The 20,456-nt window shown below is 37.9% G+C and overlaps 2 protein-coding genes across 4 annotated transcripts in view; one reads left to right on the top strand and one right to left on the bottom strand.

The window, feature by feature from the left end:
• The window catches only part of cops7a (COP9 constitutive photomorphogenic homolog subunit 7A), a 30,570-nt gene extending 23,271 nt beyond the window's left edge, over positions 1–7,299 (top strand). The window contains exons 7-8 of the mRNA XM_057835187.1: positions 934–1,103; positions 6,851–7,299. Coding sequence (XP_057691170.1) covers positions 934–1,103; positions 6,851–6,890 — 210 coding nt within the window. The 3' untranslated portion in view covers positions 6,891–7,299. The remainder of the gene's footprint in view (positions 1–933; positions 1,104–6,850) is intronic.
• Positions 7,300–15,022: 7,723 nt separating this feature from the next.
• The window catches only part of pianp (PILR alpha associated neural protein), a 47,067-nt gene continuing 41,633 nt past the window's right edge, over positions 15,023–20,456 (bottom strand). For 2 of the 3 annotated variants that reach the window (XM_057833149.1, XM_057833150.1), the window contains one exon: positions 15,023–20,268. In XM_057833149.1, the coding sequence (XP_057689132.1) occupies positions 20,247–20,268 (22 nt within the window). In that variant the 3' untranslated portion in view covers positions 15,023–20,246. The remainder of the gene's footprint in view (positions 20,269–20,456) is intronic. The other variant, XR_009062851.1, reaches the window with a different exon arrangement.

Below are 20,456 nucleotides of genomic sequence, written 5' to 3'. Positions count from 1 at the left end.
GGGGGGGCGACTGTGCTACTAGTACAAAAATGTTAGTCTGGAGCCCTGTACTATGTTGATTTTTCCTGGCAACTCATCATATTTGTAATGATTTTTATTAATATGAAGCCATTTTCTCCAGTACCAATAGCTTATAGAAATATAATGTTCTTTCAATGAATGATTACTGGTCGGTTCCTGTGGTAATGGAGGCACCGGATAATCAAGACTGAATCAATTATTGGCCTGATTTATAAAATATTTTTGCTAGGGCTGTCAAACGAATAAAATTTTTAATCGAGTTAATTACAGCTTAAAAATTAATTAATCGTAATTAATCGTAATTCAAACCATCTGTAAAATATGTCATTTTTTCTGTAAATTATTGTTAGAATGAAAAGATAAGAAACAAGACGGATATATACATTCAACATACGGTACATAAGTACTGTATTTGTTTATTATAACAAATCAACAAGATGGCATTAACATTATTAACATTCTCTTAAAAGCGATCCATGGATAGAAAAACTTGTAGTTCTTAAAAGATAAATGTTAGTACAAGTTATAGAAATTTTATATTAAAACCCCTCTTAATGTTTTCGTTTTATTAAAATTTGTAAAATTTTCAGTTAAAAAATAAACGTAGCTCGCCATTGTTGATGTCATTACACCAAGCTCACTCCCCAAACGTATAAAATCATTTGGACCCAAGCGCCAGCAGAGGGCGCCAAATAACAAGCAGACATTACACTTCTGTCATTTTAATCTGAGCGGGGCATGTGCGTTAATTGCGTCAAATATTTTAACGTGATTAATTTAAAAAATTAATTACCGCCCGTTAACGCGATAATTTTGACAGCCCTAATTTTTATGCATTTTAACTCATTCGCTCCCTTTGATGGAAAACGTGTCGAGAGATCAACTGGTGAACAAATGATTGGCTTTCGTCAGGTGTCAAACCTCCAAAAAACCCTGAAGGCCAGCGCCGCCTCGCCTTCATCGGGCCCCGCCCCTGCCGGAGCAGCCTCCAATCAGGATGCGGACCAACCGGCCGAACCGCGAGACCCTGCATCATCTCAGGAACCACGACAGCCGGGAAAAAAAAGTTCTAAGGTGAAAGGGTGAGTACTATTACTTTGACTTTTTTTGTGTTTAAAGCTTTTTTTTTTTTAATTTAAAAAAGTATTTTAATTTACTTGTTTATCTGGGAAAACTTTAAATGGAATAGCAGTGGTATAAAAAAACTGGCATGGAATTTATGCATGTGTATTTTTTTTAAAAATATCTTTAATTTTACTGCGGAGCACTTTGAGCTTTGCAAAGCATGCTTTCTAAATACGCATTTGGCGAGTAATAACGACAACACGGCTAAGTGTCTCCTTCAACATTAAATGAAAGCCATTAGTCCAATGTTCTCGCAGAGAGCAAATAATTCAGCTGAGAACCACTGTGGGTGCAATTTAAAAAAAATTTTTTTCAATCAACACTAAAAAGCCAGCTGCTGCTGTAAGTGGCTGTCAGGGTTGTTCTGCTCCTGCCTCTATTAACGCCTTCCCACTGCACATCTGTCCTGGATTGTAAAACGTCACCCGATCCACCTCGCGCGCAGTACACATTTGAGAAATTGGGTTTGCTTCGATTTTATTTTAATGGTCGGCTGTGAGACTGATGACCCCATCTTGTCGGTCTCCAGAAGAAGATCCGCTTGATGTTTTCAAACTCCCAATTAATGATAGTTTAACCTCAATCTTGGAATTAAAATGTGTGATGTCACCCATTCTGGATGCGGCCAATTAAGTGGCTGCCAAAGGATATGACGTTGCAAACAATTCCCATGTGTCTTTATAACATGTCTTGTATGGCAACAATTATAACCCACTTTACCCATTTCTTGGATTGCACTGTCCGACTTAAGTGATCACGTGGTCAAACACAACCATACCCCACAATTTACCTTGTCGACATTTCCACTTTGAGAATGTGGCATGACAGCAAAGTAAACCACCTTATTCACTAGGGCTGCCACCGTTCAGCAACTAATCGGCCACTAATACCCCATCAAATTAATTGATGACTACTGTGTTTTGATAGTCAATCTTAGAAACATTGCTGACCTAAAAATGATCTAAACATTTTTTTAGGCTCTTAAAATGAAATGTTGTATAAATCGTTTTATTTTTTTCCTTTTTTAAATTATGAAAACAAAAGATAAAAAAGTAAATTTATTAACGGGAAACTTGGACTTAGACTTGTAGGCTCTAATAAGCCACAGTGGCGTACCGCAAGCAACACGTCACTTCCGCTCATTAATATTCATGACATTAGCTACTGTTGCTAAGTAAGGACAAGCCACCGTTTGTCCCCAATAGGAAATGAATGGAAATCGTGTACGAAGGAGACGTTTACAGAGCTAAATCTACCAATTCTCTTCGAGAATGATGTGCCTGGTGCCAAATTCACTGGCAAAGATGTGGAAGAACATAAAAATGTTGAGTTAAAGAGATGGCTTGAGTGTCGAAGGCTGAAAAAGACGAAAAAAACGAGCCGACCTAAGCATAGCTTTAGCTTTTTTATTGACGTGACTGACAATGACATTCTCCTGTTTCAACAAGCTATCCTTTACCATCAGCCCTGTCTTTCTTACATATCCTCTGGTTGTCCTACGTCTCTTACCGTTCTTGGGGGTAATTTAGTTAGCTTTGTGTAGCGATCGCAAATGCTACTCAGTGACAGCCAACGAACACTTTTAATTTTTTCGTTGATAACACATCTTAATTCTATAATTTATTCACACTTCCCCCTTACTAAAGTTGTTTTTTTAATATATATATATATATATATATATATATATATATATATAGCAGAAACGGTAACAGTGGCAGTCAGATACCATTGTCATTCTTTTCAGGTCATTCATTGTCAGACAGAAGCAGTACGGCACAACGTTACGCTAATAAATAAGTTAAAAATATAAAAATGGCTTACCTCTTTGTCCTCTGAAAGACCATGCCAACCCAACATAATGTTTACTGCATATGAAATGTGAATGGATTCACCGAGCTGGTGTTAGTTTCCGGAAACGTATGAAGAAAACATCCTTCATGTGTCGTAATGTCTAGAGTCGTTTCTACAAGTTCCAAAAAAGCAATGCGTGATCGGCATGTTCGTTTTTGAAAGATTACCGGAGAAAAGTAGCCCTTTTTACGTTGGGTCTCTGCGAGGCCGGGTCTATAATGTCCCACTTCGGCTTTACATCCGCTCTACGTTGCGACGTCACGGTCTAAAAATAGCCTGCGTGCGGTACGCCATTGTTCTGTTTTACCAAAATATGTTATTAGAAACAAATAAAACATTGCCATTGGTTTAAAAATCTATAATATTTAGTACATGTTTTGACCTACAGAGGGCGCCATGTTTTATTTGCGCCATGGAAGCTTGATGTGATACCGTAGTTTGTCACTTTCAATAGACGAACACTATTGGTGTACTGCAATTCCTTTTATGCGGCGAGACGTCCAACACATGCGCACATCGGTTAAAAGCGGCGAGTACTTACTATTTCTGTTTTTATTGAGTCCTTTATTAGCTTTTCATTGCCTCAAAATACTTTTTGCATGTGTATCCCTCTCATACTTTTGAGCATTGTGTTTTCTTGTGCTAGCTTTAAAGGGGAATTTCAGAATTTTTGACATGATTGATTCCAACAGATTCCGTGCAGTTAGTTACTTAATTGTTAGTTTCAGGGCTCCGGAGTGGCAAAGCTAGCACGAGTCAACGGTGCCTGCTTAGTAGAGGTGGGAATCTTCGGGCACCTAACGATTCGATTACGATTACGATTCAGAGGCTCCGATTTGATTATAAATCGATTATTGATGCACCACAAATATCCCCACATTTTTTGAACACTAGTTCCAAAAGTGTTCAAAAATCCTCTCAGGCTAAACAAAGTACTATTTCAGTATCAAGTTAACCGTTAAAAACAGTAATTAATTAATTTAATGTTGTGAATCAACTGTTAAAGTTGTTAAAATTGCTCCCGTTATTCCATAATTTCCCTTCTGTCTACTTTCAACATGAAAGTTTTAAAACTGTTTCATCATTTAAAGATAGATTCAAGTCAAGATTTTGCCGATTTGGGGTTGTTGGTTTTTTTTTTTAGATAAAAAGTAATTAGGTTCGCTACAACAGAGCCTTCTAGAGAAGTCTACTGCTTTAAGATGGCGCCTGTTTACTAGCGCGGGAAAGTCTGTCATTTCGCATCTAATTCTTGGTATATGATCTAACATGGCCGTCGTCTGTCATTTCACATCTAGTTCTAGATATACAGTGGGGAGAACAAGTATTTGATACACTGCCAACGGGTTTTCCCATTGGCAGTGTATCAAATACTTGTTCTCCCCACTGTATGTGATATCTACCATAGCCGTATGTTGCCGTATGTTTGTAGCAACTAGCAACTGGGCGCTGTTTGTAGCGGCTGATGGCCGCAGTCAGGAATTATTGTTTTTTTTAATCTAGCGGCATGAGTTGAACATGATATTTACTCTCGGTCCGTTCCTCATTGCGTCCCGAAGACCGCGCTGACTGTGTTTTAGTTCCGCTTTACCTGGTATAATTCAATAATCGGAATTTGGATGTTTGCTAATCGTTCTCGAATCTTCCACGGCCGAATCGCGAATAATCTAAGAATCGGAGATTTCGCACGCCTCTACCGCTTAGCATACCAATAAAAAACAACATACGCACGCATGAGAATCACCGATTACCTATGCAATCAATAGTTTTGGCTCTGTTTTCAGGATAAAGTTATTAGATTTTACCATCGCATGTCAGTAATAGTATGATCACCAACATTTGAGTGATATCACATTGTTTTTTTTCCACTGCAGACAGAGCACTGTCTATTATGGTCGCATTACGCATCTAAAAAAAAAAAAGTCCTGCTTTTGAATGAAATGAATTGCGGCAGTTTGGTGTGACATTGTTTTGGCCGCATGAGTATTTCGAACAATGATTTGTATTTTGAAGATATTTGACTATGTTACATCTGGTAATATCGTTTTTTATTGGCATGCGAAGCAGGCACATTGACTCATGCTAGCTTAGCCACTCCGGAGCCCTGAAACTAACAAATAAATTGCAAACTACACGGAATTTGTTGAAATCAACTCTACCGAGTAATTAAACCCTGCCAACTCGAAGATTAAGCCTAATGTGAAAAATTCTGAACTTCCCCTTTAAAGCATATTGTTGATCTGTTGACCACATTAGTCATATAGCGTATTTAAGCCACCCTTATTTGATATTAGTATGTTCAAGTATTTTCTTAAGGCATATTTAATATGTTCTATCTGTATGCATCAAAACAAAACAAGCTGAAAGCGCACGGTAGTACTTTGGGTGTAAAATCCGTCTCTTGTAGACGTTTCGCCGATGTAGCACATTTTGGCAGAAAACCTTTTTTTTTTCCCTACTCTTGTCTCGTCTCATCCCGTCTTTCCTGTTCATTTTGCTTTTGCTGCTCGTTTTGTGAAATATCAACAGTGCTGTCATGCTTATTAATGTTCCACTCGGTTTCAAATTGAAAGGGGTTGAAAAGATGACATGTTTATGTCGCTAGAGTCATACTCTGGAAGCCTGGCAGTGTCACCATGTGACGTCACCGCCCTGCAACTTCAACAACACTGGCGACCTACTACTTAAACTAATTTTACAAATTGTATAAAACCGAAAACATTAAGAGGGGTTTTCATATCAAATTATTTTAACTCACAATAACGTTTATGTTTTAAGAAGAACAAGTCTCTCTAGCTGTGGATCCCTTTAAAAAAAGATGTAGCAGTAAATACTCTGTTTTTTAGATTGTTTTAAATTAAAAAAACACAAATGAACAAAAATCATTTAATTAGTTTTTTCATCCTTCAATTTTCATAAGATTTAACATTTTTTAGTTATGAAATAAAAAAAGTATTAAGTATTTGAAATCCAAAAACTGCTTCATTTTAATTAAATACTCTTGATTTGTTTTAATTTTCGAATGTGATTTGTTTCATAAGTCAAAGGATATATTAAAAAAAGAAAAAGACTGTAAATGTTCCTTTTTTAGTCTTAATTAGGGCTGTCAAAATTATCGCGTTAACGGGCGGTAATTAATGTTTTAAATTAATCACGTTAAAATATTTAACCTATTTAAAGCACATGCCGCTCAAACAGATTAAAATGACAGCACAGTGTCATGTCCACTTGTTACTTGTGTTTTTTTTGTTGTTTTGTTGCCCTCTGCTGGCGCTTGGGTGCGACTGATTTTATGGGTTTCAGCACCATGAGCATTGTGTCATTATTGACATCAACAATGGCGAGCTACTAGTTTATTTTTTGATTGAAAATTTTACAAATTTTATTAAAACGAAAACATTAAGAGGGGTTCTAATATGAAATTTCTATAACTTTTACTAACATTTATCTTTTAAGAACTACAAGTCTTTCTATCCATGGATCGCTTTAACAGAATGTTAATGTTAATGCCATTTTGTTGATTTATTGTTATAATTAACAAATACAGTACTTATGTACAGTATGTAGAATGTATATATCCGTCTTATCTTTCCATTCCAACAATAATTTACAAAAAATATGGCATATTTTATTGATGGTTTGAATTGCGATTAATCACGAATAATAAATTTTTAAGCTGTGATTAATTAATTTCTTTATAATGAATGAAACGATATGTGCACGCATCTGCATTTGCGTTGGAAAACAATGTAATATAACAGAAAACACCTTTATTTATAGATGAGCCGATTAGTTGACTAATTACACACACAGAATCAAATCCAAATAACCCTTGACATTCTTTACTCGTCAGGCTGCGCGGCAGCGGCAAGATCTGGTCCAAGTCCAACTGAAGAAGTGACAAAGGGCACCAGTGATCCGCACTCTCACCGGACTGATTGTGGGACAAAAACGTTGGGAAGCGTGTGGGGGGGACTGATGCACCCTCGCCGACACTCTTGATGGGACGCTTCACGGGACGTTCAGATTTTGTTTTTGGTTTTTTTGTTGTTGTTTTTTTTTTGTTCTCCAGTCACTTATCCTCACCCTGACAGATTCGCGGCCACGTCAGCGTTTTGAAGAAAGCGAACAAGACCGGACAGCCAGGTGCCTCGGTCCACGAGTGGGAGCTTATCTGATGTGTGCGTGTGTCGTTATTGCTTTAAACGTGCTCCCTTTGGCTTCCCTCTGCAGCTGAGTTGAGACATGTATCAAAATTTGGAGTACAAATTGTTGGGAAATAAAGAGAAAACAGCCCTTGCACTTATCCTGGCGGGATCTTATTAATGTCACTGTCACATCTTTTAATACGCACGCTTCGGAAAGCAACTCCGGAGGGTGTCGCCCGCTAAATGTTAACTCGCACAAGGGGGGAGCGTCATTAGGAGGTCAAGCCGTTAATTAGGGCGGATCCCTAAAGACGGATGTGCATCAGAAGTTTTATTTAAAGGGCATTCTTGTTTCTTCTCATTTTGGACCTAATGCTCCGACCGTATGGTATGCCTCTGAAACTGGGGGAAACTGACATTGCATGTCAAAAAATCATTATGAGACGTGAGGGAAGATGGGCATCAGTGTTCTGGACATTTTGTCTTGTAGCTGTTACAAGAGTAGAGTGTACAATCATTGCGAAGTTGGCAATTATAACAAAAGAAGTGGCATCAGGCGAAAAAGGTCAGCAGATTCGCAAATTTTTTTTTTTAAACATTATTTTGTTGAATTTCTTTTCATTCTCATTTTAGTTCATGGCTTATTTGTGTTGGAATTTTTTAATTTCATTTATGTTCTTCAATACCACAGGGGCGGTAACCTCTAGGTAACTAATGATACGATTTGCAATTCAAGGCTCATGATAATCTCCCAATATGGCAGTACAAAGATTATCGCAACATGTGTCAGGAAATCAATCCACCATAAAATTATTAAAGAGTTCATTAGTTTTTGACCGATTGTGTCATTGTGCCATTTTGGCTGTGTTCAGACTGCATGCATATCTGATTCCAATCGGATTCCTCCTTAAATCTGATTTTTAATCCTGACTGTTTACACTATTTTTAGCATGTGTCTAAATCAGATTTGAGCCTGTTCAGACTGGGGCACATTATTGACACACCTGACAGGTTGCTGTGGCAACGAAGGCGTCATTCAGCGTAGAGTGACGTCATGGACAGTCAAATCCTTTCTGAGCTGTTCAGACTGCGATGCATCTTATCTATATCTGATGAGAAACTACCTTTGGTATAGCCTTGTAGCAGGGTTGTCCCATAGAATTATTTTTAACAGTTAGTCGACTCCTCTAATATTTGTTTTTTTACCTAATCTTGCAGTTAAATTATTATTAATAATTCACAGAAACATTTTGGAACAATTAAATTCTATATTAAAGTACAAATGAACACATAAGTAACAATAATAAATCATGAATAATGAGGTCAAATGCTGATGGCAATAACTAGTGCAAAAGAATGATATTGAAACTGATTGAGAACACTGTCACTTCACTTTTCCAACAGGATTCAAAACAATTCTTACTTTCTCTTTTTGTTGTATGTCTATATTGTTCTCAGCATTAGAGTGGGCACCAGCAGAGTTGATAAATAATTGTCATGAATCACTGGAGTGAAGTACGTGAAAAAAACTTAATGATGCACGTTGATACGACGCTACGACGGAGTATTAGGGCCAAATAAATAAAACAAAAAGGGGGAAAAAACCGAGATTAAAGTCGTAATATTGCTACGAGAAACAAAAGTCACATTATTACGAGGAGTAATGTAGCTGTGAGCCGCTACGCACTTTACATACGTGTACCTTCACTGGGAACTATGACGAAACATAAGTATAAACTCTTCAATGGATTATAATTGGATGTAAATGAAGAAAAATAATAAGGATTTCCTTATTTGTAAAACTGATTCTAAAACACAAGATGCTTTCAATATTGTTGATATTGTTGACAATATTGCGGCAACGCGCTACATAAAGTACATAATTGCTTATTCAGCTACATTAGCCCCTAATACTCTTGTCATACGACCCACATAAAGTCAACTTAAAAAAAAAAAGTCTTTATATGGACTTACGATCCGCCAGCTTGTTGTCTCCTGTCGCCTTCCAAAAGGTTACCTGGGTGACGGCGCTTCAGGCCGATTCACGGCCGACGTGCTGCCGTGGTATGCAAGCTTGGCATTACAGAGACAGCATATGACAGTCTACCCTCCCTTGTTGCGTTGAAATAAGTCCATGCTTTGGTCACTCTGGGGCGCTTTTTTAGCTTTTTGCCCCTTTCCCCGGTTGAATCCCGAGCGTCCACCATTCTCAACTTTCCACGCATATATTCTTTCAATGCTTGATTTACTGTCGAAGGGATGGTGCGCTCTTCAACGCATTTACGTCATCGATTACGTCGACTAGTCCGGACAGCTCTCATTTTTAGCCCATCCAGATTGAAACTGGATGGCTCTTTTGTAGTCTGAACAGTCTCTTACAACTGTATTTCTTAAAGATTTTTTTTTTTTTTAATCTCAAAGCAACATTTCTGTAAACCAAAGTGTGTGTGTGTGTGTGTGTGTGCGTGAGTGTGTGTGTGTGTGTGTGTGTGTGTGTTTTAAAGCAGGGGTGTCCAAACTTTCTTCTCCGGGGACGGCCTTGAAATCCTTCCACTTTCATTTCTTCTTCTTCTTCTCTTCTTCTCTTTATACTTGTATAGCGCTTTTTCTACCTCTCAAGGTACTTTGTTAAACAGAGCTTTGGAATAGATGAAAAAAAAGGGTTCAGATATATGTTTTTATATGTTAACTCATTGGCTGCAATTGACACCAATAGACGTCCAATCAGTTTTGGCTGAGAACGGTGGAAACGGAATTAAAGTCTGTAGCTGTCAATGGCAGCAAATGAGTTAAAAATAATAAGCCAGACGAATAAGGATACAGCGATCCCTCGTTTTTCACGGTTAATGGGGACCAAAACCCGCCACAGAAAAGAACAGTAAACCGTAAGTAAACAGTAAAGAACGTAGCGCACAGCCGCACCCCGCATTATTATTATTATTTTTTGTATGTGTGTGTGTGTTCAATGTATTCATTCAGATTTGGCATTGGAAAGAGATTCATATAAGATATGTTTTTTCACCTTTTTCCCCAAACTATAATTAAAAAAAAAACGTTTACATATATACACCAAATTATTTTTAAACAAGAATAAAGTAGAAAAATGCCTGTCTTTATTAAATGCTTCATTCAATGAGTGGACTCAAATCCGTCCAAGCTACTCAATTACACACAATGAGTTTCCACAGCAACTGTTTGACGAGCTAAATGATGATTGACACATGCAGCGCTTTGAAGTTTCGACTTCTAAGCATCTTTAGCAAGATCAAACCTTACGTCTGTCAATCATCACTAACTTTAATAAGCAACTCTAGTGCACTGCCTGACCAAGAAAAGCAGCTGCAGGAGGGAGAGTGAGACTGTATTTATCTTTTGATTGGGAAAAAAAAAAAAACACGATAGACTAAGGGCGCGAAGTTTGAAGTGCGAAGTAGCGAGGGATCACTGTATTGCAATTAATATATTTACACTACTGAAACAAACTTCACACAGCAAAAAATGTCCAGTGATACCAAATTCATCACATTGGATTGTTTTTTTGTGTAATTTTATTTATGTAAAACTAAATACTGAAATTCTATAGTTTCCTATATTGATTTCAAAATGTTTTCAGATTGATCCCTGAGCTTACTGAGAGACACTGTTTAAGTGACTAGCTCCATCTAGTGTTAAGGCTGAGGATTGCAACAAAGTAGGCTGAACTCAGGGTTCTTGTGCAGGCCATATTCATAATTTGCTGCGGGGCAATAAAAATTGGGCCGCGGGCCATAGTTTGGACACCAAGCCTGGATAGCAATTATTTTACAGCGAATGGAGTAGGCAGTTATTTTAGTATTTAAACAATAAAAGCGATTAGCGTTTCAAAACAGCAAGAACAACAATAATCCCGTCCAATGTTACCTTGCATCTTGTCCTCCATATTTATAAATAGCGGCGTTAATTTCATCCTCTGTCATGAAACTCGCAGTCTTCCGCCTCACTCGTGAAATCTAACAACTGTACATCCCCTTGGAGAGTGTTTTCTAGCTGAAAGGTGTCTCATCTGGTGACAGGCGAGTTGCGTTTTTGAGTATTTATTAATTTTTTTTGAAAGACGCGACCATGTGAGTGATGGAGCCGCAGCAGACACACACCAGCTCACGCCTCCGCCAGACAGATCGATGACTGGGATCGGTGAAATATCTCGACTGGATGGACGTCAGATCCGTGAATCTCGATACACTCGCGTGGCAGTTCCCCTCAAGTGTGTGCCTGATTTTATTGACACTCGCGTGAGGAACGGCGCACTGGGGAAATTCTCACCGAGTGCCTCGCTAATCTGACCGAAGCTAGCGAAATCCATACGAGGTGTCGAGATAAGCGGACGCCTCGTTGCCTCAATCCCTTGGGCGGCTGACGTGATCGACACGTGCTGCGGGTTTGCGGAATTTAATTCAACGCCTCACACTCGCTTTAACAGGACTGAAGGACAGGCCTGATGTTAAATAAAACAGAAGCATTTGTAGCAGAGCTGTCCAAATAAACACAGACAACAATTTAAAACACCAGTATTGTCTTTATTGAACTTGCATGGTACAGAAAGACCATTGTCCTACAGGAGTTGTACTAAAAACCACAAGACTGGATATCCGCACAGGCCACGTATGACGCTACCAGAAAGACGTTTGGAGTGGGAAAAAATAGTAGGGATCGCTACCAGAGCATTTATTCATGAGCCTTGCAGTCCAGCTTCGGGTCCATGTACAAGTACGGTTTTTGTTCTTATTAGTAAGAAGTTTCATTTTGGCTGACATGATCAAATATACCTAACTGTTGGCTGTATTTACTTTTGACTCATTCACTGCCTTTAATAGAGATAGGTGTACAATCTATTTAAACAGTGAAAATTGTAGCCAATGAGATAAAATGCAGTCTCTGCTGTACATCTAATCACTTTCCCAGCCAGTCATTTTTGAACTACCAAGGGGCAGGCGCATGAGTGCACTGAGTTGGCGAGTGTGGAGAACCAATAGTGCCAATAATCAATAAATATATTATTTTAATCTTGATTTAATTCAATATTTTTTAGTGGATTTTTTTTTACACATTTGTATGTATTTGTTTTGTTTCAATATTCATTTAATTTATTTCAACGATAAAAATCTAAATGAGAAAATGTTGAAATATTAAATTTGTAAAGATCAAAATACAGTCAAGTAAAAAAATTAGGACACTCCATTAAATATTTATTTATTTATTTAGAAATGTTCACATATCAATGTCTGATCTTGTCTGTCTTTATCACTGGAAAATAAAGTGATTTAATTGTAAAAAGTAAACAACCAAAATTAATATTTTTGGGAATCTTGGGGCACCTAACGATTCGTTTACGATTACAATTCAGTGGCTCCGATTTGATTATAAATAGATTATTGATGATTGATTATTTTTATTATCTAGCGGCAAGAGTTTAACACGATATTTACTCTCGGTCCGTTCCTCATTGCGACCCGAAGACCGCGTTGACTTTGTTTTAGTTCCGCTTTACCTGGTATAATTCAATAATGGGAATTTGGATGTTTGTGAATCGTTCTCAAATCTTCCACGGCCGAATTGCGAATTATCTAAGAATCGGAAATTTCGCGCACCTCTAAAAAATAACATTGTTTTACTCATTTAACCAAATATATCAGCAAAAATGCATATTCTAACTGAGGAAAATGTTAGGATACCCGAACCACCTAATAGTTAGTGTTAGCCCCTTTGGCTGAAATAACTTTAGTGAGACGCTTTTTGTAGCCATCTACCAGTCTTTGACATCGGTCTGAAGAAAATTTGCCCCACTCCTCAACGCAGAATACTTTCACCTGTGAGACGTTTTAGGGGTTTCTTGCATGTACAGCCCGTTTCAAGTCACCCCACAGCATCTCAATGGGATTAAAATCTGGGCATTGACTCGGCCATTCCAGGACTCTCATTTCTTCGTTTTCAGCCAGTCCTTGGTGGATTTAGTGGTATGTTTTGGGGGACTGTTGTGTTGCAGGGTCCAGTTTCGCCTCAGCTTTATTTTTTTCACAGATGATCTAAGATGTTCCTTAAAGGGTATGAAAACGCAAAGGGGGTGTGAGACATCAATAGAACCGTTATGTGCCCAGATAACAAATATTGATATAATTCACAAAAAAATCAATCACATTAATGAGCAATTATCGAAAATAGATCGAAAATGACGAACATTTCCGAAAGTGTTCCGGAAACAGCCAAATGGGGCGGAGACGTCATAACAAGGAAACAAAAGGTCGAGGCAGGTGCCATCGTTGTTTATCGACGAGAGAGTTGCAGTCGTGTTTTATCAAAAAATCGCTAAAATGGTTCAAACCTGTCATGCTATGTGGTTTACAAATGGCCATTTGTCGCAATGTAGTTCCCGAACGCGAGAAAAAGAGCTGGACTACGCAGACAATGAGTAAAGTTCGTCAGTGCTAAGAGGGCTAATTTTGCAGACCCAGCCTCCGGCACGGTTTTGTGTGGTGCGCATTTTACACCTGAAAGCTATACGAACTATGGGCAAATGAAATCAGGTTTTGCTAAGAAATTGCTGCTGAAAGCAGATGCGGTGCCCCGTGAAAGAGGACGATGACTGGCTCTGATGAGACCACCTCACCACCCCAGGCAAAGCAAAGGAGGGAAATGGCCAGAGTGAGTACTCTTTTATAATAAAAAACATATCACGCGTTGGATATAGGACTGGACACATGTATAAATTATCGCTCGTAAAATATATAGAACAAATCCTCTAATCCCATTCATATTTGTGTCGGTTGGCAGAGCGAAACCGATGATAGCATATTAAATGATAATTATTCTATACATTACTTTATTTTGCGGTCACGTTGTATCAGCTTCACAAAAGGAAATGCAAAACAAACCATTCGGTGATTCTGTTGCCGCCGGTGTTTCATCAGTGTGATTGTTCCCCTCAATGATCCTTTCATTAGGCTGCATTGGCTTTTGTTTGGGCTCAAATTGATAACCCAAAAAACCAAAGAAAGGTTCAATACTCTCCTCGTCACCATTAGAAGAATGTTCGTTACGCCGGATTCGTCGCTGCAAATAGAAACAAAATTGTCCGCCATCATCGCCGCCATTCAGTACTAAGCACTGAGCCGGTTGTTTCCCTATAGTGACGTCACGCACACAATATGCTAGATTTCCGGCATCTCGGGGGCGGGTCCTTTTAGCTTGACAATCGACCTAATTTCTATCATTTTCTTGGTGTTGCGATGTGTGTAATTACACGAAGTGGCATGATATGAATTCAAAAGGCATGCGTTGATGGATAAATGATGGAATATTAGCATTTCCCCAGGTGTCGTCATACCCCTTAAGCATCCTCTGATACACGACATAATTCATGATGGATTCTATGATGGTGAGCTGGCCAGGACGCGCTGCATCAAAGCAACAGTAGCAAGAGCCTACTGTTGGTCCCGTGATGACATTTTAGTGTTTTTGGAGACTTCTTTTAGCATCTTGAGGTCTGCTCTCGGGGTTAACTTGCATGGAAGGCCAGACCAGGGCATGTAGGCAGTTGTTTTGAATGTCCTCCACTTGTAGACTATTTTCCGGAAGTGCAATGGTTGATTTCATATTCTTTTCAGATATTTTGAAATCCCTTACCAGAGTTATAAGCGTCTACAGTCTTCTTTCTGATGGCCTCAGACAGCTCTTTTGCTGTTTGCTCTCACTTCAACAGTCAGTCATTGTTGAAAGTATTCTGCGTTGAGGAGTGGGGCAAACTTTCTTCAGACCGATGTCAAAGACTAGTAGATGGCTACAAAAAGCGTCTCACTGAAGTTATTTCTGCCAAAGGAAGTAACACTAGCTATTAGATGGTAGGGTGTCCTAACTTTTTCCTCAGTTAGAATATGCATTTTTGTTGATATATTTGGTTTAATGAGTAAAACAATAGTAAATTTTGTCGTTTACCTGTAATTAAATCACTTTCTTTTCCAGTTATAAAGAAAAACAAGATCAGACATTGATTATGTGAACATTTCTTAAGAACTGAATATTTAATGGGGTGTCCTAATTTTTATAACATCACTGTAAATACATTAATTAGTCTTCTGAGCCGCTTATTAAAACTGAAATATGTAAATATTGAAATTTTTTTAGTATTTTAATATTCAAATTTTTATTCATTTCAACAATTATTTTTTAAAAGTAATTGTGATAAATTCCAAAATAAAAAATATATTTAAAAAAATAATAAATACATGAATATTGAAATGTTTAACCATTGAAATATTTTTTATTTTTTTTACAATTAAAATTGTATTTATTTCAACATTTATTTCAAAGTATTTGAACAATGTGAATAAATGAATTATTTTTGAAATACATTTAGAATAAAATACAAATTAGACAAAAATATACAAATAAAAAACAAAAAAAACAGAAATCTTGAAAGAAATAAACACTGAAATAATAACATTTATTGGCACACTTTTTTTTATTTAATTACTTTATACACTTAATTAATTTAAACACTCCTGGTTCTCCATAGGTGAGAATAGAATGTACAGCAAAAAACTAGTTAAAGAGCATTTCAGTGAGGAACTAAAATGCCTTAAAACTTTAAAATAGATTCAGATCAAGTTTTTGTAGATTTAATTGGTTCGCAACTAGTAAATTTTCAATTCTTTGGTGGTCCTAGTTTAGTGTTGATGCTAGCACAATAGTTTATAACCCTTAAACTGGATATCAAGTATCCTGAATAAATGCTCCAATGGCTTTCCATAGAACACTTCCCATTCATTAGTATATAACGTATTGTAGTAAGTAGGTAGAACCTGTTGCTTTTGGCTCTGTGGAGAGTAGAATGGTCCACGAGTAACAAAAAACGGCCTTCCACAAACTAGTACAACTAAGGTGGAAATACACAGTTGTATCCGATGAAGATTTATTTCGTTGAGCGGCAGCCGAACCTCAGGCCTAAGTCTACGAAAACTACTTCGACAAAGTTTCATCCAAGACCAACTCTGTTTTTGCAAGGTTCTAGAAGACATCACAAGCCCATCGATAAAGTAGACATTTATGAATATTACATGTGAGTGTGATGATGCGGGCGACACGAGCGCTCCCTTGAAAGTTCCTTTGGTGCCACTTTTCAATGATGTACACTGATTAAACGTGAAGGCAGATGGTTATTTCCACAATGCAATTCCTGTCAAAAAAAAAAATCACGATGATGCGCTAGTCCTAGGCTCTCCGGGACTGCATGAATCTGTCTCTGTTGTCATGCGGAAAACAAAAAAAGATACCCTTGGGTTGATTGGTAGCGCCAAAATCTCTTCGAGTGGTGAATATTTCGAAGAAAGCAGGGTTTGTGCTCTTTGCACCTCAGTGTGAGCAAGGAGGTGAATGGCTGATGATAATGTAAAAAAAAAAAAAAAAAAAATCCAGAGGAAAACGAAGGGAAATACACACACACAAGAATTAGCATTTTTTTTCCCACCCCAAGGCTTAAAGCAGGGATCATTTTTGGAGCGTGACATGTTAAACACATTGCCCGTTAGCTACAGCTTTGCGAAATAGTCAGATCCGTGTTTGGAGATGCTTGATGACGGATGGATATCGGAATGGATTACAACACGGGTGTCAATGTTAAGGCCCGTGGGCCAGATTTGGCCCCCTACGATAGTGTATGTGGCCCACTACTATAGCAAACAAAGTGCAAGTATTTTTTATTTCTCACTAAATGTATTTGTTCCTGTTCATTTTATCAGAAAATCTTTCTAATTTGCAATAGCTTCCCCCTCCACCAAATCCATTTTTAACATTCAACAATTTTGTTTGAACACCAACAACAATTTTTGTCGCTATCATTTGAAGTGATTTGAGGGGATTCGTTATAGACAAGTAGTCTTGTGGCACTATCGTGTGGACCAAATTAGCTTGTCGGCTCAGTTTGCTAAACGGTTTTGCTGAATTCATTTTACATGAATTCTGATTTACATATCTAATCTTATTTTAATGTTTATTTTCTGGACTATAAATCCCGCTTTTTTGTTTCTCCATCGTTTGTCTGAGTCTGTAACCTATAATCAGGTATGATTTATGTTTTTTTCCGCCGCACTGACTGCTGCAAGGTTGTTTAGGCTATAGTTAGTCAAGTTACTGTTAAAATGCAACACTGTTTGCTGGTTAGCCTGTTGTTGTCAATTTTATTGTTATTACCTTAGTGCATAATGTTTTTTACTCTCAATAGATTAAAATTTCCCCTAAAAATGTGACTTAAACCCCAGTGTGACTTTTATAGACTGAAAATTCAATAGTATATTTGTTTATGTACAGTTGTGCCTTGAGGTACGAGTTCAAGTAGTTCCATAACAGACATATCTCAAATCACGTTTCTCTGTTGAACTTTACGGCAATGCCGCTAATCCGTTTAGCGTCCCGAAAAACCCAACACAAATTTACATAACTTTTTTTTGACTCATTGGCTGTCATTGAAGGCGAATGACGTCTAATCCATTTAAACTGGGGGGAGGAGGGGATTGGCCGGCCCTCATAGTTCAAATGGTTTGGATGTCTACTACAGATCAACTAATTTAAATTCACAGCAGAATTATCAAAAGAGCCATATTATCTGACGTATATCATTGTCAATGGTATTAATTGCATAATAAAGAAAATAGCACTTTGTAGCGCTGTACAGTGATCCCTTGTTTTTCGTGGTTTACGGGGAGGCCCCTCCCCCCGCGAAAATTGTAAATCTGTGAAGTAGGGGCAGAGCTTATTTACATAAAAAAAAATTGGGGGGGGGGGGTTCAATGTATTTATTCCAATTTAACAACATTGGAAAGAGATGCATAATTTAAAAAAACATTTATACACACATTTTCTAAATAAATAGTTTTCAAGCACTGCAAATGTAATAATTATAAAAATGGCATATATACAAAATAAAACAATGATTCGTACATGTATACATTAGAGGTGGGAATCTTGGGTCACCTCAAGATTCGATTGCGAATGTGATTCAGAGGCTACGATCCGATTACATATCAATTATTAATGCACAACCCCCCAGCTATTAGCTGCTTTTAATGCTTCGTACATTAGTTTAAAAAATAGTACAAAAATCCTCTCAGGCTTAAATAAACGACTCTTTCATTGTCAAGTTAACAGTTCAAAACAGTAAATAAAATATTCAAGTCCCCATTCTGTATCAGCAGCTTTAAACTACATTCAATTAATTTAATGTTGTGGATCAACCGTTAAACTTGTTAAAATTGCTCCGGTTATTCCATAATTTCCCTTCTGTCTTCTTTCGACATGTGAAAGTTTTAAAACTGCTTCATCATTTAAAGATGGATTCAACTCAAGATTTTGCCGATTTAGGAGTATTGTAGGTTAAAAATTAATTTCGCTACAACAGAGCCTTCCTGAGAAGTCTACTGCTTTAAGATGGCTGTCTTTCATTTCGTATGTAGTTCTATATACATGTGATATTTACCGTAGCATTATGTGGGCGTAGTTTGAATCAACGTATGTGAAGTTTTTAGCAACTGGGTGTGTTTGTAGCGGCTGTCGGCGTTTTTTTATCTAGCAGCCTGAGTTGTAGATGTTTACTCTTGGTCCGTTCCTCATTGCATCCCGAAAACCCCGCTGACTGTGTTTTAGTTCTGCTTTACTTAGCATATTTAAATAATCGGAATATGGATGTTTGTGAATCATTCTCGAATCTTCAGCAGCCGAATCGCAAATAATCTAAGAATCGGAAATTTCACACAACTTTAGTATACATGGATATAGCTTAACAATTTTAAATAAAATACTGTATTTTTTTCTTAAATTGAAAAACATCCACAATGAACTGAGGGCGCGAAGTTTGAAGCGTGATATAGCGAGGGATCACTGTACTTCATTAAACATTGTGAGACTCTAATTAGGAGTGCAAATCACCATTTACAAGACAACTCAAGTGAATATTTTAGGGAAAACTACGATATTTTCCGATATTACAAAATCCCATGATTTGATGCAAATTTTTTGTGCTACAACTATTCAGACATTTGAATGAATGTTTTGCCTTCTTATTGATTTCGATTCGATTACGCTTAACAAATCAATACATCAATCCGGATCAATTTTCACACCCCTAGCTAGAAAACATTTGAATACTAAGTAAAGACAAAAAGTTTGGGCATTGTGACCTGATTTTTCGCGACTTCTTCTGGTGTACGCATCTTGGCCACAGGTTGGCAGTGTAATACATTCATGCAGACGACCGAAGACGAATTTCACTGAACTGCAGGAATATGAGTCATTTTTCTTAAAAGAGTAACCGTATTTATCTCATTCACTGCCAGATCACAGTTTATGTGCCGTGGTAGTTAGCAAAATTTGTGTTAATGACACCCATTAATGGCTATAGGTGCTCAATCCATTTTCAGTGGGAAGGCCACGGGGTTCATTTTTGTCCACAAGTACAAGCAAAAATTGGCTGAACAACAATTTGTACTTCGCAGAATTCTTAAGTCAGGTTACTCGTACCTCAAGGCATCACTATAATAACAACCAAATACATGGGCAGTTATGTACGTGCAATATGTCACACCTTCACATATTTATCACCGTCATAACGGCGCTCTGATAAAACTCAAACAACAACAACAAAAATGTTCGACACTCCTGATCTACAAGCAAGAAAAACTGAATTTTTGTGGCACAACAATAGCAAACAGCCTTCTGATGTGTCGCCGCGTGACTGGAAGCGAGGGAGAGCGATCTCGAGCCCTCAAACGGGATGCTGCACGGCTGTTAAACTGTTTGTTTGTGAATTCGTCACGGCGGGTCGGCGCTCGGCGCTGCTCGGGGGCCGTGACAGCCACGCGGAGGAAATTTACGCCGAGCACACAGGAAAGGAAGGAATGAGAGAGGCGAGCGTGATGAGTTTAGGTTTAAGACCTCAGGGAAGTCGAGGAGTTTGAATACCTGCGGTCCCTCAACGTATTTCACAGTTTGGGAGAAAATGAAAAATGCTGCTGCAGGCGAGGGGGTGAAAAATCTGGAGGCTCTGTAGAAGTGTTCACCATATGGAAAAGAGCCACTTCAGAGGTTTACAACCGGGATCCTGCAAGAGGCAAGGACAAAACAAAGCTGTTAGAAAACAGAAACTTCAGTCTGTTTATGGAGGGGAAAGGGGAGAATGGGGTTGGTTGGCACACAGGTAGGCTGTCACACTTGTTATAACTCGACCACCAGAGTGCGGTGTTGCACAGTACCAGTAAAAAAAAAAATCTACATTGTTTCACAGTCCAG

This window comes from Corythoichthys intestinalis, chromosome 4 (genome assembly GCF_030265065.1).
Source record: "Corythoichthys intestinalis isolate RoL2023-P3 chromosome 4, ASM3026506v1, whole genome shotgun sequence".
NCBI classification, from domain to species: Eukaryota; Metazoa; Chordata; class Actinopteri; order Syngnathiformes; family Syngnathidae; genus Corythoichthys; species Corythoichthys intestinalis.
This window is presented reverse-complemented; position numbering and strand designations above follow the sequence as displayed.